Source organism: Hippoglossus hippoglossus, chromosome 8 (genome assembly GCF_009819705.1).
Source record: "Hippoglossus hippoglossus isolate fHipHip1 chromosome 8, fHipHip1.pri, whole genome shotgun sequence".
NCBI classification, from domain to species: domain Eukaryota; kingdom Metazoa; phylum Chordata; class Actinopteri; order Pleuronectiformes; family Pleuronectidae; genus Hippoglossus; species Hippoglossus hippoglossus.
The window spans coordinates 17,907,095-17,930,603 of record NC_047158.1 but is presented as its reverse complement, the minus strand read 5'-3'; the positions used below and the strand labels follow the sequence as shown (position 1 = coordinate 17,930,603).

At 43.7% G+C, this 23,509-nt stretch overlaps 2 protein-coding genes across 4 annotated transcripts in view; one reads left to right on the top strand and one right to left on the bottom strand.

Annotated features, from left to right (window-relative positions):
• Nucleotides 1-23,509, top strand: part of LOC117766728 (alpha-1,6-mannosylglycoprotein 6-beta-N-acetylglucosaminyltransferase B) — a 63,533-nt gene that overhangs the window by 18,694 nt on the left and 21,330 nt on the right. For both annotated transcript variants that reach the window (XM_034594047.1, XM_034594049.1), the window contains exons 5-8: nucleotides 1,280-1,353; nucleotides 2,222-2,389; nucleotides 4,072-4,236; nucleotides 7,700-7,869. In XM_034594047.1, the coding sequence (XP_034449938.1) occupies nucleotides 1,280-1,353; nucleotides 2,222-2,389; nucleotides 4,072-4,236; nucleotides 7,700-7,869 (577 nt within the window). The remainder of the gene's footprint in view (nucleotides 1-1,279; nucleotides 1,354-2,221; nucleotides 2,390-4,071; nucleotides 4,237-7,699; nucleotides 7,870-23,509) is intronic.
• Nucleotides 16,746-17,351, bottom strand: LOC117766792 (homeodomain-interacting protein kinase 3-like). Of its 2 annotated transcripts, XM_034594141.1 has the most exons (3): nucleotides 17,331-17,335; nucleotides 17,141-17,233; nucleotides 16,746-17,032 (listed from the first exon to the last, which is right to left on the bottom strand). In XM_034594141.1, the coding sequence occupies exons 1-3, from the start codon at nucleotides 17,331-17,333 to the stop codon at nucleotides 16,862-16,864; spliced, it is 267 nt and encodes an 88-aa protein (XP_034450032.1). In that variant the 5' UTR covers nucleotides 17,334-17,335; the 3' UTR covers nucleotides 16,746-16,861. The 2 variants fall into 2 exon arrangements, with proteins under 2 accessions (XP_034450032.1, XP_034450033.1); XM_034594142.1 differs by having other exon boundaries at nucleotides 17,141-17,351.

Sequence of the window (23,509 nt, the reverse complement as noted above, 5' to 3'; positions counted from 1 at the left end):
TGTGAGATAATTTGTCTGTTGTCATAATGTCTGATATCATTTGAACGCGGCCCCCGCTCCGAACCTCGGCTAAGTTTTGACAGCGGCAGGCGGTGGCACTTCTCACTGCGAGAGGTCCGCCGTTATCATGCTAATCAGACAGAATGGATGGCAATTATTTGTCTGCGAGCGTGCTCCTCGACGCTTGGCAGGATGCAGGCGGAGACGCTGCAACTGCTCCTTTAATTAGGCTCGGCCGCTCTGAGCTTCAAGGGGGAGAAATGAAGGGAGGAGGAGGGAGGAGGGAGGAGGGAGGGGGAGAGAGTCAGCTGAGCTGCAGAGGGAGATGGGAAGAGGGGAGAAGATTATGATTTTTTATGAATCACACTTATGCAATCTATCTATGGTAAATCCAGCCTGCGGGTTGGATCAGAGGCTCGGCCATTCAGCAGGGGAGCCCGAGGTTTTATAAGAGCCTCTTAGCCTCACTCGCCATATCGTCCCTGTTCATCCCAAAGGAAGGAGCCTATATTAATATAGGCATATAGAGATATATTCATTTTCACCAGGGGGGACGGTCGAACCACCTGAATACAAACGCAACAGATTTCCACCCAAACTTAATGTGGACTTTTGGCGCTGATCGGTCAGGAGTGGGGGTCGACTCCCCTGCAGTAGCTGAATGCTTGTTGTGTGAATATTGCAAAGCGAAAGCAGTCTTTAGTGAGTTAATGCTGAATACCTGCCAAATACGGTACCATCTTTATGGATGTTTTAACGGCCACTTGTGTGGAAGAGGGAGGGAGGGCGCCGTCCTCCTGTTCTTTTCGATGCGATTTCAACTATGGATTTCATGATATATTCAGCAGCGTTAACGACAGGATGTTCACCTGCACACACAAATTCTCTATCTGCACGTCCAATTCTTGCTCATGGGGGGATGGCAGAGTGGACACATTTTAAGGGGCATTAATTTTTAATCAATCAATCAATATTAACCATTTAGTTTGTATTAATCACCATTTAAATGCTAATACAGTTTATCTGTAATTTACATCTATCAATTTTATCGGGTTGGTTTTGTGTTGCAGAATTACACCTCACATTAAAACGAAATACAGCACAGGATGTTTTTTCACCTTCCTCCTTTGTTTGACTATTGTGTCTTTGAAAAAAGTCTGCATCGTATTTTGCTGATTTTTGCCAGAGGCTGACATATGTGGTATTTTGTGTGTGTGTGTCTGTGTGTCTATGTGTGTTTATGCCTTTGATAAATACCCTGCATTTGTATTTTCTCCAGTGAGGGACGGGACATTAGGACAATGTGAGACTCCTAAAGATCCTCGTTATCCAGACTGTGTCAGCAAGATGGATGTAAGTCTTCATATCTCACTTTGGCACAAACAATCTCACACACACAACAACAACAAACATCCCCATGTCCTCTGTTGATCACTCACCTTGGTGCGACATACATTTCGTATAATAAGATAAGAGGATGTTTAAAAGCTCTCTGGGAGAACTGGTTTAATGGAGCAAAACATGTACGCATACAAGTGACAGCAAAGAGGAAGGAAATAAGATGAAATATAGTTTTATAATCACACATTCTACAGATATATTGTGTGAATTACAGCCTTAACGCATTGTTAGAAATAGCAGCAGAAAATTACCGTGTGTGCAGTATAAGTATAAGGTAAAGTGTGTTTCTTTCGATAATTGCCTGGAAATGAGGGAACTCAAGATATCACGACAAAAGGTGAGAAAAACATGCACCTTCTGTACGATATTCAAGAGCAGTAACTAAAAGGTCTGTGTGTAGAGAGTAAAAATACACACATGCAGCACAGGCTATTATTATCACAAACATGTTTATGGATGACGCAGGCCTCCGTTAATATGCTCGTCAGTCCCATGTACACTGCACATGTATTATGTGCAAATCAGTGACTGTTCCACCTTATGTGCTGCTGATGGAGAATTTGTGTGTGTGTCCATGGCCAGGTTGTCAACTAACAGCGGGTAAAAGACTGTTTCAGAAGGTTCACGATGTTACAGATGGTTCTGTAGTTACTAACAAATGGGCAGATGGGTCCAGACTGGAAAACTCAGGGCCTGAACTGGGTGCAGGAGATTGTTGCACGATCTTGTTTAGATTGATCTAAAATAAAGAACACGGGGGCAATATGTGAACCACAACTTAAGTTACATTCTTGAGAGATAACAGTTTGGGTCTTTCCAGTGGATGCGCTCTCGTTGGACCTCGGATCCCTGTTACGCCTTCTACGGTGTGGACGGCTCCGACTGCTCCTTCCTCATCTACCTGAGTGAAGTCGAGTGGTTCTGCCCCCCGCTGGCCTGGAGGAACCAGACCGCCACGCCGACCCTGAAGCCTCTGCCCAAGAGACAGGTAACGCAACACTTCAATTTAGACCGCAGAGAAATCACTGCAGAGACATTATCCAGCTGCACTATTCTCTTGATGAGATGAGATAAGATAAGATAAGATGAGATAAGATAAGATTAAATAAAGGTTTTTGATCCCACACTGGGGAAATTCACTTGTTAAAGCAGTAGATGGTCAAAACCAGATAGAGAAGACAGCAAGTGGATGTACAAAATAGAATAGAATAAAAATTTGATACAATAAATACACATACGTACATAATATACACCTTTCACTGCAGACAGAATATTATAATATGATACTAGATTATACTATGATATGTTTAAGTCAAAATCTTTGCAGGCAGATAAAACAGGCTGATGACTCATGTCCAGCTCTAAGCAGTGAAAATACGACGTGACCAAATTTTGGATGAAAATGTGTGAATAAAGCTGTTTGGTTTTTTTGCCTAACACTGCTAACACAGTGTTTTGAAACTATTATCTAAGTACACAAGATTCACTGTCATGTTCTCTTCATCACTCGCTTCTGGCAGCAACTGAACATCCCACTCTACCTCATCTCTCACTGGGTGTTCGCTGTCACTCCCAGTCTTCATCGCTGTTTTCCACATTTAATCTTTTTGATTCTCAGCATTAACTCACACTGCATTGTGCTTATAATCACTCCTCAAGGTCTCACCCGCCGTTTGCCTCCTCCCTCCCCCTCCCCTGCTCCTCTCCTCAGAGTAATACAGCCGGCACAACAGGCCCTGATGCAAATTTGTTCTGCAGCTCCACCGTCGGGCTCTAATTGCCAGCTTGTATTCAATGATACTAATCCGGAGGCTTCCCCTGGGCACGCTGCATTTTGTGCTGTGCCATACACAAGTTGCTTTGGAGAGCAATATTTCACCCACATTGTGCGACTACAGTGCAGCGCTGCATATTGATCGTCTGGGAGAGAATCTTTGCACCGCAGATGTGTGTCCGAGAGAGACGGTTGTGTTTTTTCCGTGCGTCTCTTCTGTATATGTTTAAGTCTTTCTGGGCTTTTCCCATGCACTCACTCCATTGATTGACACTCACATGCTGGTATTGGAGTGTGATGCTGTGATCATAGTGGACAGAGGAGGAGATGTAGAATGAGAGCAGACTATTTATGAGGATGATCCAGGAATCCCTCAGGCAGCCTGGTAGAGAGGCCTCGCCCAAGGCACCAGCGGATAACGAGACAGGACAGCACACGCTCCACCGTCTCAAATGAAAATAGCTCCACTTGCAGAAAAAAGCCTTACAACGTATATTTTTCTAGTGTCCTGCACCCTTCTGCTTCAGGTCAAGGTATGGATATTGCCTGTTATTATAGTTTCTGGTGCGAAAAGTTCTGCAGAACACTCAATAGAGCACAAACCTCCATCAAGGCCCAACAGTCCCCTCGTGAAAGAACATTTAAATCCACTAGATCTGGGTTTTATTTGGATCTGCATCAAATTGCACACACTCATAAATATCAGCCTCCTAAACATGATTCTTTTCATCGAGATCCATGAATTATTCTCTGAGAAATAAAAGGATCCACACCAAATAATAAACACAGAAGAAAAAACCTCACGTCCTCGGCTGAGGTTATGAAATCAGATCGGAAAATCTCTTTTTCTGCCCTCTTGATACTTTCCAGTAATTTGTCTTGCTCCCGTCCACCAGGCGGTTTTCCAGTCCGACATCGGGACTCTGCTGGAGCAGCTGGGCACCGGGAAGGAATCGCTGAGCTTCATGAAGAGACGCATCCGCATGCTGGCGGCGCAGTGGGCTTCTGCTGCACGCCGCTTGGACGACAAGCTTCGCAATCTCTGGAGGGAGCAGAAAAGGGTGAATATGAGGCATCTTCACACCCAGAGTTACATCTGCACACAGCGGAGGATGAAAGTGCGGGATGACAATCTGTTTGGTTTCATCTTTTCAAAGTGTGGTGGTGACAGGCAGCAGAGGCACTAACCAGTGAAAAGGCTTCTCTCTGTTTCAAGAGATTTTGTTTTCTTGTCTTTTTCTTTCCCCACAACACTGGAAACATATTCTTCAGCCCTTCATTTGATGAAAATCCGTCTGTTTAGTCTGTAGAATCTTGGCGCAGGAGGTTTGTGGATCACACAGTTTCCACCACAGACTTTAAATCCCAACATTTACTGTAAGACTGAAACAACTGATCCAGGCCAGACCAACATTTTCCTCTTTAATCTTTGGCTCCTCTTTGTGAATCAGTGCAGGATCACAGTTTGTGCAGTTGAAGAAATAAGTAGAAAATGATGGAGAGTGATTGCAGGTCCTGATTGGCTCCAGTGCACTCGCTCTCCTGACATTTACAGGGATATCTAACAACTCCCTGCTGGATCAGACGCCTGATGAAATGGCAGCAAACACTGGTTTCCTCCCCGTGCAAGATACTTTAACTTTAACACAAAACAACAAAATCATGTTTTTATCCTTGATATTTGGACTGTATATTCAGAAAATGCACACCAAAGCACCATTTTCTTTCATGTTATAAAACGTAACTGAGCAGAACACCCACATCACTGCGCCAGCTCAGTGTTCCAAGCTGCTTCTCTTTTCATCCTTGGATTGCAGAGTTATTTTCGTGGCTGTTTTCATGTGTTAATGAAACAGTGAATTGTTGGAACCGTCATCTGTGGCTGCCTGTGAGATGCCAGCAGGCCTCTTTGCTTTAAGCTTGGGCCCACACCACAGAGGTAATAACTCAGTCAGTGTCGGCCAGTTATTAAATTCACTTTCAAATCCACAGACATTTGAATATGGTAGAAAATAGGTGACTGCAGAATCACTTTTATCGCCTGGATCACATTTCATGGAGCGTTACAGAAACACTGAAAATATCCAGGTCAAGTGTAAGTGTAGCTGTCGTGTAATTCAAAGGGGAACGTGCAGTTGAGCCAGAAGTGGAACTAATCTTAGATGTTCGTTCCTAGAGGGCCGGCTGTCCGACTGTCGAATGCATGTGTGGTTAAGTGAGTGTAGGATTTAGTTAGTAAGTATTTGAGATCCATGTATGTATGGAGGGGAGACATTATAATTCTGGTTTTCTATTTGCCATACGCAGACAAAAGTCATGATCATCGGTCCTGAACACATTTATATAAAGATGTCTCCACTTCCTCCCACTATCCAGAAATGAAGCCAAAAGATCCCAGATACAAACGCTGCCATCGTGACTCAGTCTAAACTGTTAATCGTGACGTTTTACCCCGTTGGTAGCACTGGAAATAACAAATTATAACCAAACCTACTGGAAAAATAAGCACTTGGACAAACATCGTTGTGATAAGAGATACCTTACATGGCAGAAACTCTCTAAGGAAAATATTGAATGTGTCTTTGACTCTTTGTTTGGTCCATGTTCCATGATGTGAACATTTGTGCCAAACTTGAACCTTGATTCTCTCAAGGTGTCGAGGCAAAAAGGGTTTTGTGAAGTCACAGTGACCTTTGTGTCAGACTTAATTAAATCACAAGAGCAAAAACATGTTTTTGTGTGAACTTGAGCTTCAAACAACAAAATCCAACCTGTTCATCTGAGCATTTGTACCAAATCCAGGCGATCGTGCTCACAAGAATCGGATGATCTGAAAAACATAATGTAACAATATATCTGATTATCTTCGGATTTAAAATCCTATAACTTGATGAGATGTGTGATTCATCTAACAGAAGCTGCTTTCCAGACACATAATAAGAAACATAAGCAACATAGTGCTGAGTGTATTAAACACGTGTTGAAGACCAGGACTGCACAGAAAGAAATATGGACATGGATATATATATATATAAAAACAAGAAATAAGCCAATCTGGCACATTTCACAGGTTTGTGTTGATGCGTCACTCGTCTCTGACCCTGCAAAAATGAAACATGAGAGATCAAAGAAATCAATTTGTTCTAATTTTGCATTTTGCAAACAAGTTCACTTTATGTGACATATTCAAATTTTTTATTCAAATCAGTTTCTTTCATCGGCCAGTTTTCACTTGGATAAATGTGTTAATAACATTACGTTCTTCCCAGAAGCCTGCTACCTCCCCTCGGTGGAGCAGGCAGTGTTTATTGTAACTGTGCGTTTGACAGTAATGGTTTTGGTCCATTAACCAGACCCCGCGGCCTCGGCCTCCATCACTGCCACTCAGAGTCCTGTTGAGAAACAAAAGAAAGAGACGGATTTGTAGAGAAGACAGATGTTTTATGGAACATCTCTGGCCAACCTTTTCTTTCTGCTCCTGTCTGTCTCCTCTCAGTGCACTTCACTCTTAGCCAATCCGTCTTCAGCTTCAGAAAATTAAATCTTTCCCTCAAGCATCAGTGATCTGTCACAGACAAGAGCCACAGATGTTTCCTGCTAAATTCTCCTTCCTCTCTAACTTCCTGTTTAGATAAAATTACTTTATGATGATTATCATTATGTTTAATTAGTTCTTTGACCCTGTCAATTAGTTTGTGTGCATCAAAAGAAGTGATGTCCAAATACAAAACATTGAATTAAGCCTCCACATTCCATCATCTTGTTTTTTGACATTTGGTATCAGTTTGAAAACTAAAAAACTGCCTTTGAGACATTTCTAACTGTAAGTCTAAAAAAGCATCCATTTGAAAATGACTTGACACCTCGTGAAACCCCATTAACAGTTTTAAAGTAGGCTGTAGCCTGGAGGGGGCTGTTGGTCTCCTCAAGGATTTTCATAAATTGATTTAGGAAGGCAGTATCGAAGAAATCTGAAAACAAGGTTTGTTAGATGGTAAGTTAAAGCAAATCGGTCTCCTACACAGGTGTAGGGTTCCTGTTGTTAGTCAGTTATCAATCACTGTCACAAATAGATAAATACATCTGTGGTCTATAAAAGTTTTTAAGACTAAAGTAACTAAAAATGCCTCCATCTGTTGAAAAATGTAATTTTATTATGTGGTTAATAGCTGAGAACTTCTATCTTCCCCCATCAGCAATTAAAGCGCTCGCCTGTCGTTCTGCATATCAATTAGCCCTCAACAGGTCACTTTTCAACTCCATGCACAGATGATTGTGTTTCTAATTATTTTTAAATATCTGACATCACTGATACATGACAAATATTGGAATCTAAGCATATTGAGAAAATTGCTCTCACGAGATCTCAATGATTCACCACACAGGCTGGAGATCGAAGAGAAAAACCTCAGATTGATGAAGACGACGTCTTGTTCTCTACAAAACGTACTCACACAACATGTTGTTGCGTCGTGCTCCACTCTTCTCTTGCCTTGACTTCTGTTTTATTCCCCTTGAATTCAGATTCTCGTCCATGTGGGCTTCCTGACGGAGGAGTCCGGGGACGTCTTCAGTCCCAAAGTGCTGAAGGGGGGTCCGTTGGGCGAGATGGTGCAATGGGCCGACATCCTCACAGTCCTGCACGTGCTGGGGCACGACCTCAAGATCTCGGTTTCTCTCAAGGAACTTCACGGGTAAGTTTGACCTATTCCTCTCCGATTCTGTTGTTTTCTCACATTACTCTGAAGCTGGTGGCACAAGACACAGCTCCGTGAGGTAATGGTCGGCCTATGTTGGGGCATACGTGCAGGAATCATCTTTCTCTTTGAATGAAAATGTTTTTTCTGGACGCTCTGCAAATCGCAGCGCTTTTGCCCCACACGCTGTTTCCCATCACCTTTCGCCCCACACAGTTAAGCCATCTCTCTCTCTCTCTCTCTCCTGCCGAGTGCTGTATCAACCTGAGGGCTCGACAGCATCTCTACAGCCTGTGCACGTCCTTCTGTTTGAGATAAGGTGCTTGTTGCTCCTCATCACAAATCTAAGTCCATATACCAGCACACACACACACACACACACACACACACACACACACACACACACACACACACACACACACACACACACACACACACACACACACACACGCACACACACACATGCACAACGTGTCTTTCAGTCAGACATAGGAAATGGTTCCATCTAAAAATATAAGACTGTTCACTGTCACCGCAGGTTGGTGCTGTCTCAGCGTGGACGTTTTCTCGTGCCGTGATCTTCCTGCTCAGGCCTCACGTGTACAAGACTCGATTTGATTCCTTTCTGCCGCTGGGTTTCTGTGGAGCTGCAGCAGATAATAATGTGTGCTTGTTATTGAGCACTGTATCCATTGCTGTAGGGAAAGAGGTAAGGGGCATTGATGAGTTAGAGCTGCACTTTGATCTGAGATTTCCAAGCTGTGGAGAAAAGCTGCTTTGATAAGAACAAGCTGTGGACACCAGTGAGGTGGGAAGGATGGCGCGGGAGGAATTCTTCCGCGGGCCCTGCTGTTATTTACCCCACTAATTGGTGTCATGGAGTATTGAATCAATGTGGTCTGGCTACCTGGGGAGCATGTTAGAAAACTGTAGAAGTTTCTGACTCGCAGAGAAACATCAGCCAAGGTTAGGGGTTGCACTTTCCAGTAGATTAATGTCTATAGTGTGTGTGTGTGTGTGTGTGTGTGTGTGTGTGTGTGTGTGTGTGTGTGTGTGTGTGTGTGTGTGTGTGTGTGTGTGTGTGTCTGTGTTTGAGTTTATAGACAGCAGGGATTTATCTAAGAGTGTCTGTTAAGGCTGATATTTCCCTCTATTCTTAAGGAGAGGGAACACTTCTCTACATCCCTTACTCTTCCTCTCCCACGTGCCATTAAATTGACAGATCGTTATGGGTTGTGCTCCCACAGATTCCCTCAGGCTTGGATCTATTTACATTTTCTGCTCTTCACTTGCCCACCCAGGCTTTGTGAGAGAAGCCGCTGTGGTTCTTGTGTGGACAGGATTGCTGATGTGTTTAATGCTTCCCCCACGAAAATTAGCCGCACTGGGAGCTCGGTTACAGCTGGAATCATAAGCTGTTTTCAGACATGACCTACGGGTAAAATCCGGAGAATTGGCTACGCAGTTTACCCAGAGTTTGCACAGACGCGTTCACAACAGCAGCAAAATCCTCCGCTTCATTCAGGCGAGATGTGGAGCAGCCGGGTGCAGCAGGCGGACGCAGGAAGTGACGTATTAACTCCGCTGCGGAGATCACATGATTTTCTTTACAACACACAGACACCGGTGTCGGCTCAAATCACCACAAACTCTCTACACATCTTTGTCAAACATGAGTTATTACTCACCTTGACATATCACATTTAGGAAAATGATTATGACACAGTTACCCACTGTAAACCCTGATAAAGATACATCAGGTACGTGTTATCTCCTGGGAGCAGCTCTGCCATCTGGCCTGACTTTATTTGTAAGGTCGGATTTATCATTGAGCTAGAAGCACTACGTGTCCTCACATAGCTGCGAGCACTGCTGTGGGTAATCATCATCTAATTCTTAGCTGTAAAATTTAAAACGCTGCTCAGTCAAAGTGTCCTGGTGGTGCCATGAACAGTGCGTCTCTCTCACGCGTTAGTAGCATCATCGTTCGCCCCACTCGCTCTTGGATCTCCCTGGATTTCCAAGGGCATTAAACTAGAAGGTCAGGCGGTAAAGTCTGCAGAGAATGCGGGAGTGTCACACTCGGAAAGTCGCGTTCACACATGCAACTCCTCTGGAGAAAAATACAGAAGAGTTCAGTGCATGTGTGAAAGCAGCTAGACTGTTAGTTTGCATCACATAATTGGCTCTAATTGGCAGCGCTACGACTCTCTGGTGGCTTCACTGAGTAAACACTGGCTGGCGTCTCCCCTTCGCTGTCCTGCTTAGACAAATCAGCTGCTCTCGCACATTGCTTCCTCACAGTGAGATCCCAGCTCACTTTCCCTGCAGCTTCTCCTCTCTGGACAAAAACATTAGTCTTTTCTCTCTCCACACACTGCTGCAAGATATGCACCAAGGGATGCACCAATTATAGCAACACGGACGTATTGTAGTTATTTCATTGTAATAATGGTACATTTGCAGTTATTCCATTTTTTTTTTTTACATCAATCTCCATCAACCAACTGGACTTTATTCGTCTAAAACTTTTCATGCAAACAATATAACACAAATATATGAAGTGTTGGTTTCCATCCACCTCAATTTTCTTATGTACAACTACAAAGTACACATGAAAACAAGTGGATACAAACACCACGCTGTAAACCTCTCATATGTAGTAAGTTAAACTAAGAGGATGTTTCAAGTGTTCTACAGGGGCAGGGGAATTTACATATAGCCCTGTGTGCAACGGATGGCCCAACTGTCCATGTAAATCATCTACATTTTATCAGTACATGAGATATTACTCAGGAAAATGATTATGACACAATGACCCACTGTAAACCCTGATACAGATACAACAGGTGTGTGTGATCTACTGGGAGCAGGGCTGGTTGTAGTCTTGCGGCACATCACCTCTGGTGGTGCAAGAAATGTGGGTAATCATCATCTAATTCTAAGCTGTAAAATTCAAAAGTGCCCCGGTGGTGCCATGATTGCTGGAAACATTCAAAACGAATCCATATTTAATCATTGGACGCATTTTGAAAATTGTATTTCCTAACACACATTTTATTCGATGGTAATAATTCAAGAACGACAGATGAGACCGATTCAAAGTGAGAAATGATTGATTTCCACAGTCTGCATTATTCACTCATCGTGTACAATCTGAGACTACAGGCATTATTCATTCACGACTTCTCCAAACCTTCTGTTGCCTGCAGTGAGATTCGGGGTTCGAGAGACGTGAACCTGTTTGACAGGAAGCCGGGTCGTGAAGTGAAAAGTAAAAGACGGATTCCACTCAGAAGCCGAGTGTTGGTAATAAAAGAACAAGAGAAGTGGTGAAGTCTCTGTCTCTCATCTCTCCTGGATTTACTGTAATCGAGGTGGAGTCTCGGGAGGCTTAGACATCATTTCTGTCAGTAACACTGGCACTTGTCGCGCTCCCCCCCCCCCCTTCATCGGCACTTTGCAATGCGGCGAAGACAGCTGTTACTTCCGCTTTGGGATCTCCCCTCATCTCCTCCCGGTGCGACATGGGTAATTAGCCAGCGACGGAGCATGACACCTCAACACCTGAGGAGCGAGGAAACGGAGGCGGGGGAGATATAAGAGGGGAGTCAGGGGGGGGGCTGTCAGGTACAGGGAGTTCTGTCAGCAGAGCGGAGAAGCATTGTGTGCACACACTTAGTCGTGTTGTCAGCCACAAATAATCTGAAGAGACCCGATATTTTTGAGTCACCACCATTACCAACTCAAGCTCAAACTCCGTCTCCCTGTGTTTCGGTCCCACACTGATGTAGTTCCACGTTTCTCCAGCATCCGAGCGCTGCCTCTGTGTGAACTGTCTTCAGTGGTGCACTTGACAGAGCACATTAACACAGCCACCAGGCAATTTCTCTGTGTTTCTCTGTCGCACACATACAGAACGAGCGTTGAATCATCGTGTGATCGGTAACTTAAAGAAACAATTTAAGAAATGTGTGATTGGGGGTCAAATGTGTCTGAGATTCACAAACCGAGCCTGATGACAGGTGAGCGCATGCAGGCATTATGCAGTTTAGAAAAGAAAGTTGATATCAAAGCAGTTTTTTTACCCCGATGCACCAACAAAGAGCTTCATTATACTGCCAGCGTCAGGTTGAGGTTCATTTTCAGAGTGTGAATACCTTAAAAAAATATCCTCCACTGAGCTCAACAACAGCAGAATCTCTCTACAACCTTTTGTTGTGGCCCGATAAATTCTGTAGGTTAAAATAACATAAAAATATCTTGTTGTAACATGACTTACACACTCTCCACTTTATTACATGATATTATCCATTTTTCTTTATCTGTTGTGGCAGCAATAACCTTTTTATTGGAAACGTCGGAGAGACCAGAAAACACTGCGGAATATGGCTCATTTACACAATTTGATTATACGCTCCACTTCACGCTTCACACAGCAATACGCTGCCACACCAGAAAGATTTGAATCAGGCCTCACTCAGATTGTATGTCCCTACACACACACACACACACACACACACACACACACACACACACACACACACACACACACACACACACACACACACACACACACACACACACACACATTGTTTTTGCTGCAGCATAAGGACACGATTTACCACAGCTTAAGAAAATAAGGTCCTCTTGTGATGTTGGCGCCTCAGAAAGTGCCTCCAGAAAGAGAAGGAAGAGAAAAACGGAGAAAACTCACAAACGAACGAGTGCAAAAGCAAACTGTAAAATCAGATTTTTCCCCAGATGGTTGTGTTATTGATGTTTTTTCCCCCCCATAAACGCAGTTATCTTTCCATTTCTTTTAATGAAACCAGAGAATAATGAGTTACTTTTCACACGTGTACAAAGCTGGACGACACAAAGGGAGACGGCGTTTCCCCATGTGCTCTGTTTTAAAATGAGATAGGGGGCGTGCACATCAAAGTGGAACATCAGCTTTATGTGATCATGGCAGTTACACAACATGTGAGTTTTTTGTCTCCTACCACTATCCTGCTGTCCTATGTAATGGATTAGCATGCCAGACCCCGCTCCCTGTGCCAGGCCGTCTACACACACACACACACACACACACACACACACACACACACACACACACACACACACACACACGTACATCCCTCCTCTCTGCCCATGTCATTCTCCTCACGCTGCGAGCCCTGCACCAGCCTCAGACGCCTAATATGTGCCTGGAAATCTTCCACAGCCAATTCCCCTCCCTGTTGGATACTTACGTTCTTCCTTTAGGAGGGAATGCGGTGGCGGCTGTGGAGCGAGGCTTCTCCCCGTTTCCCCAAAACTGGTGAGTTGCCATGGTGCCTGTGGCCAGCCGTGACAGAAAGGGAAAGTGTGCCCGCAGGAAATGTCTTCGGCAGCTTTTGTCTTCATCTCTTTTTTTTAATTTATTCTATCTGTGATCTTAGCAGGTCATTAAAACAGAGCTATTGTGTTTTCAGGTTTTGTCCTTTTGTTGAATATTTAATAACGTGGAATTTATTTTACTTACAAATACTGAGTGTGGAGCCAACCTCTGATCTAACGTATGCCTCTCTGCCAAATTCAGTGTCATCCAAAACCGATTAGAAACACATTTAGATGCAAGAAGTTGCATTTGGCGACATTTTAATGAGAACAGAGATTTAGACTTTATTGTGCCCAAGGGGAAATTTGTTTTCACATGTCGACACAGACGAGGTAGGAGAGTACAACACATGAAATATAAAACATGGACCGTAAATCCTCTTGTACAAGTAACATTCACAGTTGGCAGTTTGTTAAGTGCTGTAATGGCAGAAGGGACAAAGCTCCTGCGGAAACGGGCCCTTCTCCATTTAGACGTTCTGTACCTCCGTCCGGATGCTAGTGGTGTTAAGTGGTGATTCAGGAGGTGGTCTGGCAGTCGTGAGTGCCGAGCGTGTGATGGCTCTGACGTTCATGTCCGAGATTTTGGACGTGTGTGTGATGATTTTAGAAGCAGAGTGTGTGTGTGTGTGTGTGTGTGTGTGTGTGTGTGTGTGTGTGTGTGTGTGTGTGTGTGTGTGTGTGTGTGTGTGATGTCTGTGAGTTTGTGACCATGTTGTGAAAACAGGTGGAACAGTACAGCAGAATGGGTTGAACTTTTATCATTTCAGACTAAACTGCATTTTCTTTGTTCATCATAATTAACAAAATTGTCACATATCTAACAGTGTGAGATTTTTTTTAACGTGCTCTTTAACTGTTTTACGATTATGATTGAGATGTATATCATGGAGGTATAAGCTGATTGAACTCGTTACTTTTGGCTTCTCGTTGGATTTGTTGGTAATGACAGAAAGATCAAATAATTCCAGCCTTATCCTTTTAATCTTCCGTGTGCTCCTGAGAAGGAGATGGAGTCAAATAGATCGATTTGTTTGTGTCTATGCTTGTGTGTGTGTGTGTGTGTGTGTGTGTGTGTGTGTGTGTGTGTGTGTGTGTGTTTCCTCCCGTTTCCCCACTTTTGGCACCTAATGCTCTTTAATCTCTTTACTCTTCCCTTAAAGTTTCTGTGGATTTGCATATATCCAATTAAACCTGCGAACAGCAGCACCTTCAGTGGATGTGCGAGGAGCGGAGTCACGTTCGGTCACTGGAATACATCTGCTCGCACATTAGTGCACGTCAGCATTAAACTATGAAGGCCCAGTAAGGCTGTAATTCTTAACTTAAACCCGCACAGTTAAATCCCACAGACACATTTATGAAACACACACACACACACACACACACACACACACACACACCACACACACACACACACACACACACACACACACACACACACACACACACACACACACACACACACACACACACACACACACACACACACACACACACACACACACACACACACACACACTTATGAAGGCGTGTGCTCATTTCTACACACACATGCTATTGAAAGAACCCACACACACACATACACAGCAGAAGAAATGTTTAGTGTGTTGAGTTAATTTAAGCGTTTGTCTTCAAATTGTAAAATGTGAAATTTCCATAATCTGTGTTGTGGTTGATGTTTTAACTTTATTTCATTACGCCTCTTTCTCCCATTTTGTGAAGCACTTTGTGATCTATACAAATAAAGTTTATTTTCTTGCAAACATACTGAACTGCGTTAGGGCTCATATGTGGTTGACTGGACCACACTGGAGTCCACCTGGCTGCATTCCGCACACACACACACTATAGCGAACACCAATACCTGAAGCCCTATTGTTTGTGTGTGTGTGTGTGTGTGTGTGTGTGTGTGTGTGTGTGTGTGTGTGTGTGTGTGTGTGTGTGTGTGTGTGTGTGTGTGTGTGTGTGTGTGTGTGTGTGTGTGTGTGTGTGAAAGGCCTCCTTCTCAGGGGAACACGGTTTGGATCTGCTTCTGCCTCATGGCTGCAGTGTGAGGACCTGCTGAGATTCAATAAGTTGTTGGAGACTAAGAGTGAGAGAACACCAGAGAATAACTGTGGGTGGAATGAAGGGTAAAGGTTTGAGCATCACTAAGTCACAGCTCAGACCAGGTATCCACATCCATCCTGAGTGATCCAATCACAAGTGGTTGATGCTACGATACAGATCTGAATGTGCCTGAGCGCATCCTGAGATCTGATCACTGAAAACACATATGGAGGTGGTCTGGGATATATATGAAGAGGAGCCTACTCAGCTGACGTCCTCTGACCCGCAACACAATGAATCAAAGCTATTTTTACTCCTCATCGCCACATCTTCACCACATAATGATTTATATTTTTCTATAGGTGAACATTTCTCTCTCTCCCATTACCACTTCTCACTATCAGTCATTTGTGGAGCAGTTTGTGGTTCTGTGTGATTCTGGAGGCCTGAATTTTTAGTTGACTTTGTATAATGATGAGACACTGAACTGAAATACAATCAATACATTTTATTTACACAGTGTGACAGACAACACTTATTCAAGGTATAAAAGTATTTTATGTATTAAAATGTACAAAATATATTACACAATATTAAAAATCATTAAAAGTATTAAAAGGTAGTAAAATGGAGTAAAATGTAGTACAAATATTACACGGTATTAAAATGTATTAAAAATATATCACAGTATTCAAAAGTATTCAAATGTAGCAGAAAGGTCTAAATAAAACATAACAAATATTGAAAAGTAGTATTATGTACATGTTTATTCAAATAGTAAAACACCAATCAAGAAATAAAGAAATATATAATTCATTCTTCAACTTTCGGACGGCAGCAGCTTGTGAGGCTTGAGAAGAATTTTCTAATTCTTCTCCACAGCTTCCTCTTGCCGCCCGAGGAGGTTGTGGCTGCAGCGGTGACGTCTGCAGCCTCGTCAGAACTCCACGAGACTTCCTCCCTGGTGTCATCATCTCCGATGGATGAACAGACTGAGGTGTCTCCGGAGTCCATAGACAGGTCAGAACTCCAGGAGACTTCCTCCCTGGTGTCATCATCTCCGATGGATGAACAGACTGAGGTGTCTCTGGAGTCCATAGACAGGTCAGAACATCCGGAGACTTCCTCCCTGGTGTCATCATCTCCGATGGATGAACAGACTGAGGTGTCTCTGGAGTCCATAGACAAGTCAGAACATCCAGAGACTTCCTCCCTGGTGTCATCATCTCCGATGGACGACCAGACTGAGGTGTCTGTGGACACTATTCTCAGGTCAGTACAGCAGAACTGTTCACTGGTGACACTTGTGGAGTCTAGAGCCTCCACAGAATCCCAGGAGACTTCGTCCATGGAGCCAGAGTAGCTGCTGTTTGTGGTTGAAAAGTGGACGCTGTCCTCCGTTGGGCAGACCCTCATTGCGTCTTGGGAGGTGGTCAGACTGGATGAGGAAAGACAATCAATTAGTAAATCAGTCACTGTCAATTAATAAAAACCATCAGTCCATCCAACCTGATGTGTTGTTTAGTTCCAGTGTGAAAGGACATGTGGTCACTTACTAGTCTCTGCTGTGGACGTCCTCCCTCAGGTGGCTCATGGAAATGAAGGGCAGCTCCAGAGCTTGACGAGGAGAGATCCTCTCATCCCCGTCAAGATGCAGCAGCCCCTCCAACAGAGACACAAAGGCCATGCGGTCTTCCATCTCAGCCGCCCCCAACTTTGGATGGATCTGGATTTGAAAACAGGTTTCAGGTCAGATGATCCAGCTCCCGATTGACAGATAAATAACTGGTACAGATCCAGTCTTTACTCGTACAACACATGAGGGAGTACTCACATGAATCAGGCCGTTGAGGGAGTTCGGCAGCTCGATGAAGTCCTCCTCTTCCTCTGTTTCCATGTAATTAACAGCCGTGAATTCTTCTGCAGTCTGAAGGAACAAAAATAAATAAAGATGAGAACAGGGCAGTATGATTTAAAAATGCTCCATTAAAATTCTCAAACATAGAAGAACATGTTTACTCTACCATCAGTCTCCATGATGGACTGTCTTCACCATACTCTTCGATGAAGAACTCCTCACTGTACATTCCAGCACGGAGCAGGTGGTCCTGCGGCTGGCCCAGCACTGTCACCATGTTCTTCATCTGCAGACAGAATACACATCATGAGAATCACATCCACTTACATTCTGTATGAATATGAAAAATAAATAAAAATCCATTTGGTTGGATGATAAATACCATTTGATATCGGCAATTAACGGAGAACAGGTTTTGAGCCAGGTAGAGGAACGCCAGTATGCACCCGACCCCCCACACATCGACGGCCTCGGAGAATGGAAGACCCAGAGAGATCTCTGGAGCTCTGAGAAGGAAAGACATGAGCAGCACATGAAAAATCTGTTGAAACATTTCAGGGCAGAGAAAATAATGTTGCTAAACAGATGCTGTGCAGGATGAACTCACTTGTACCCACACGGCTGGATCTCCATCCCCAGCTCGACTTGGGACGCCATCATGGCGCAGCCAAAGTCAATTAACTTCACCCTGAGTGGCTGATCCTTTATGTTAACGAACATAATGTTGTCTGGTTTTATGTCCGTGTGAAGGACGCCAAGACCCTTCAGGGCATCCAAGGCCACCAAGAGCTGCAGGGGCACAAAGAATACACAACATTTAGAATTATTTTTTCTTCCATGTTCTGTTGTTGGGTGTTAGGTTTAGGTTTTGGGGATCTCTCTACCGATGAGTGTTTGTTTCATGATGCATTGATCGCGCCTGCATACCTGCTTGGCAACTGGGCGGATCTCATGTAGAGGATGGTGCTCCCACTCTCGCTGCAGTAGCAGGCCATAGAGACTCATGTCCAGCTTCTCAAACACCAAACAGGTCTGTTCCATGTGCTGGAATTCTTCATAGAACTTGACCATGTTGGTGAGATCCGCATCCAGGCCACTGATGACTTTCAGCATGGTAATCTGAAGAGAGAAGAGGAGACGTGATGAGACAAGACTATCAACAGTTTGATCAGCTTCATGTTCGGATGGAGCAGACAACACCTGAGCACAGGAATATAAACAAAGACTTCAGTCTCATACCTCCTGCTCAATGACCTCGGCGTCCTCGGTGTCCTTCAGGATTTTCACAGCCACGATCTGCTTGGTCCTGAGGTTCATGGATGAGAAGATCATTCCAAAGCTCCCTAGCCCTAGAAAGTCCAGGACCAAATAGGAGGAAGAGCTGCTGTGCAGCGTCTGGCTGTCCTGAGCGTCAGGTGCTGTCATTGAAACTGTGGAGAGAGATGGTTCAGCCAAAAATGAAAATGTACTCATCATCTCCTCACTACTGTGCAGATGGAGATGTGGGTGAAGTGTCTGAGTCCACTAAACACTTTAGGAGCTTCAGGGGTAAACATTGTTGCAGCCAAATCAAAAACAGTGGAACTGACTGGTGATCGATTTTTCAAACGTAAACAAACAACACAAAAAACACAACATGCCTCCATACTGCTCCTGTGGTGACGTCACAGTGTCTGTGACCATGTTTTTAGACTAAAAGTCTGCTACCAGAAGAAGCTATGCTAGCAGAAGTAGCTATGCTAGCAGAAGTAGCCATGCTAGCAGAAGTAGCTATCCTCTGATATCTTCCTCTTCACACGCACACACAGGAAACAGCGCACACAAGCTGTTAACCAAGGACACACACAGGTTGCACATTACAATAGCTACTTCTGCTAGCATAGCTTCTTCTGCTAGCATAGCTACTCTGTTTTCAGAGTCTTACCTGAGGCAGCAGAAGAATCTTCTGGAGTTTCCAACGATGACATGATGTCCAGTATTTGCAGTTCAATAACCAGCAGCTGAGAATCAATCTGTAATCCAGAGTCTTCTTGCTTGTGTGTCTCTCTCCAACTGTCAAAGGTGAACTGAGTCCTTTACATCAAAGCTCTGCTTATGTGACCTCACAACAAAAGGGTTTCCTTTGATGTTGCTTTTGTAAAATTCAAATTCAAACAAACTTTATTGGTCCCCGGTGGACAATACAAAAATCTATATAATTTAAAAACATAAAACAGCAACTTGTTTGAAATGTATCAAATAATAACATTGTAACAGTGTGTGTGTGTGTGTGTGTGTGTGTGTGTGATGTCTGTGAGTTTGTGACCATGTTGTGAAAACAGGTGGAACAGTACAGCAGAATGGGTTGAACTTTTATCATTTCAGACTAAACTGCATTTTCTTTGTTCATCATAATTAACAAAATTGTCACATATCTAACAGTGTGAGATTTTTTTTTACGTGCTTTTTAACTGTTTTACGATTATGATTGAGATGTATATCATGGAGGTATAAGCTGATTGAACTCGTTAGTTTTGGCTTCTCGTTGGATTTGTTGGTAATGACAGAAAGATCAAATAATTCCAGCCTTATCCTTTTAATCTTCCGTGTGCTCCTGAGAAGGAGATGGAGTCAAATAGATAGATTTGTTTGTGTCTATGCTTGTGTGTGTGTGTGTGTGTGTGTGTGTGTGTGTGTGTGTGTGTGTGTGTGTGTGTGTGTGTGTGTGTGTGTGTGTGTGTGTTTCCTCCCGTTTCCCCACTTTTGGCACCTAATGCTCTTTAATCCCTTTACTCTTCCCTTAAAGTTTCTGTGGATTTGCATATATCCAATTAAACCTGCGAACAGCAGCACCTTCAGTGGATGTGCGAGGAGCGGAGTCACGTTCGGTCACTGGAATACATCTGCTCGCACATTAGTGCACGTCAGCATTAAACTATGAAGGCCCAGTAAGGCTGTAATTCTTAACTTAAACCCGCACAGTTAAATCCCACAGACACATTTATGAAACACACACACACACACACACACACACACACACACACACACACACACACACACACACACACACACACACACACACACACACACACACACACACACACACACACACACACACACACACACACACACACACACACACACACACACACACTTATGAAGGCGTGTGCTCATTTCTACACACACATGCTATTGAAAGAACCCACACACACACATGCACAGCAGAAGAAATGTTTAGTGTGTTGAGTTAATTTAAGCGTTTGTCTTCAAATTGTAAAATGTGAAATTTCCATAATCTGTGTTGTGGTTGATGTTTTAACTTTATTTCATTACGCCTCTTTCTCCCATTTTGTGAAGCACTTTGTGATCTATACAAATAAAGTTTATTTTCTTGCAAACTTACTGAACTGCGTTAGGGCTCATATGTGGTTGACTGGACCACACTGGAGTCCACCTGGCTGCATTCTGCACACACACACACTATAGCGAACACCAATACCTGAAGCCCTATTGTTTGTGTGTGAGTGTGTGTGTGTGTGTGTGAAAGGCCTCCTTCTCAGGGGAACACGGTTTGGATCTGCTTCTGCCTCATGGCTGCAGTGTGAGGACCTGCTGAGATTCAATAAGTTGTTGGAGACTAAGAGTGAGAGAACACCAGAGAATAACTGTGGGTGGAATGAAGGGTAAAGGTTTGAGCATCACTAAGTCACAGCTCAGACCAGGTATCCACATCCATCCTGAGTGATCCAATCACAAGTGGTCGATGCTACGATACAGATCTGAATGTGCCTGAACGCATCCTGAGATCTGATCACTGAAAACACATATGGAGGTGGTCTGGGATATATATGAAGAGGAGCCTACTCAGCTGACGTCCTCTGACCCGCAACACAATGAATCAAAGCTATTTTTACTCCTCATCGCCACATCTTCACCACATAATGATTTATATTTTTCTATAGGTGAACATTTCTCTCTCTCCCATTACCACTTCTCACTATCAGTCATTTGTGGAGCAGTTTGTGGTTCTGTGTGATTCTGGAGGCCTGAATCTTTAGTTGACTTTGTATAATGATGAGACACTGAACTGAAATACAATCAATACATTTTATTTACACAGTGTGACAGACAACACTTATTCAAGGTATAAAAGTATTTTATGTATTAAAATGTACAAAATATATTACACAATATTAAAAATCATTAAAAGTATTAAAAGGTAGTAAAATGGAGTAAAATGTAGTACAAATATTACAGGGTATTAAAATGTATTAAAAATATCACACGGTATTAAAATGTATTAAAAATATATCACAGTATTCAAAAGTATTCAAATGTAGCAAAAAAGTCTAAATAAAACATACAAAATATTGAAAAGTAGTATTATGTACATGTTTATTCAAATAGTAAAACACCAATCAAGAAATAAAGAAATATATAATTCAGTCTTCAACTTTCGGACGGCAGCAGCATGTGAGGCTTGAGAAGAATTTTCGAATTCTTCTCCACAGCTTCCTCTTGCCGCCCGAGGAGGCTGTGGCTGCAGCGGTGACGTCTGCAGCCTCGTCAGAACTCCAGGAGACTTCCTCCCTGGTGTCATCATCTCCGATGGACGACCAGACCGAGGTATCTCCGGAGTCCATAGACAGGTCAGAACATCCGGAGACTTCCTCCCTGGTGTCATCATCTCCGATGGATGAACAGACTGAGGTGTCTCTGGAGTCCATAGACAGGTCAGAACATCCGGAGACTTCCTCCCTGGTGTCATCATCTCCGATGGACGACCAGACCGAGGTATCTCCGGATTCCATAGACACGTCAGAACATCCAGAGACTTCCTCCCTGGTGTCATCATCTCCAATGGACGACCAGACTGAGGTGTCTGTGGACACTATTCTCAGGTCAGTACAGCAGAACTGTTCACTGGTGACACTTGTGGAGTCTAGAGCCTCCACAGAATCCCAGGAGACTTCGTCCATGGAGCCAGAGTAGCTGCTGTTTGTAGTTGAAAAGTGGACGCTGTCCTCCGTTGGGCAGACCCTCATTGCGTCTTGGGAGGTGGTCAGACTGGATGAGGAAAGACAATCAATTAGTAAATCAGTCACTGTCAATTAATGAAAACCATCAGTCCATCCAACCTGATGTGTTGTTTAGTTCCAGTGTGAAAGACATGTGGTCACTTACTAGTCTCTGCTGTGGACGTCCTCCCTCAGGTGGCTCATGGAAATGAAGGGCAGCTCCAGAGCTTGACGAGGAGAGATCCTCTCATCCCCGTCAAGATGCAGCAGCCCCTCCAACAGAGACACAAAGGCCATGCGGTCTTCCATCTCAGCCGCCCCCAACTTTGGATGGATCTGGATTTGAAAACAGGTTTCAGGTCAGATGATCCAGCTCCCGATTGACAGATAAATAACTGGTACAGATCCAGTCTTTACTCGTACAACACATGAGGGAGTACTCACATGAATCAGGCCGTTGAGGGAGTTCGGCAGCTCGATGAAGCTCTCCTCTTCCTCTGTTTCCATGTAATTAACAGCCGTGAATTCTTCTGCAGTCTGAAGGAACAAAAATAAATAAAGATGAGATCAGGGCAGTATGATTTAAAAATGCTCCATTAAAATTCTCAAACATAGAAGAACATGTTTACACTACCATCAGTCTCCATGATGGACTGTCTTCACCATACTCTTCGATGAAGAACTCCTCACTGTACATTCCAGCACGGAGCAGGTGGTCCTGCGGCTGGCCCAGCACTGTCACCATGTTCTTCATCTGCAGACAGAATACACATCATGAGAATCACATCCACTTACATTCTCTATGAATATGAAAAATAAATAAAAATCCATTTGGTTGGATGATAAATACCATTTGATATCGGCAATTAACGGAGAACAGGTTTTGAGCCAGGTACAGGAACGCCAGTATGCACCCGACCCCCCACACATCGACGGCCTCGGAGAACGGAAGACCCAGAGAGATCTCTGGAGCTCTGAGAAGGAAAGACATGAGCCACAGATGAAAAATCTGTTGAAACATTTCAGGGCAGAGAAAATAATGTTGCTAAACAGATGCTGTGCAGGATGAACTCACATGTACCCACACGGCTGGATCTCCATCCCCAGCTCGACTTGGGACGCCATCATGGCGCAGCCAAAGTCAATTAACTTCACCCTGAGTGGCTGATCCTTCATGTTAACGAACATAATGTTGTCTGGTTTTATGTCCGTGTGCAGGACGCCGAGACCCTTCAGGGCATCCAAGGCCACCAAGAGCTGCAGGGGCACAAAGAATACACAACATTTAGAATTATTTTTTCTTCCATGTTCTGTTGTTGGGTGTTAGGTTTAGGTTTTGGGGATCTCT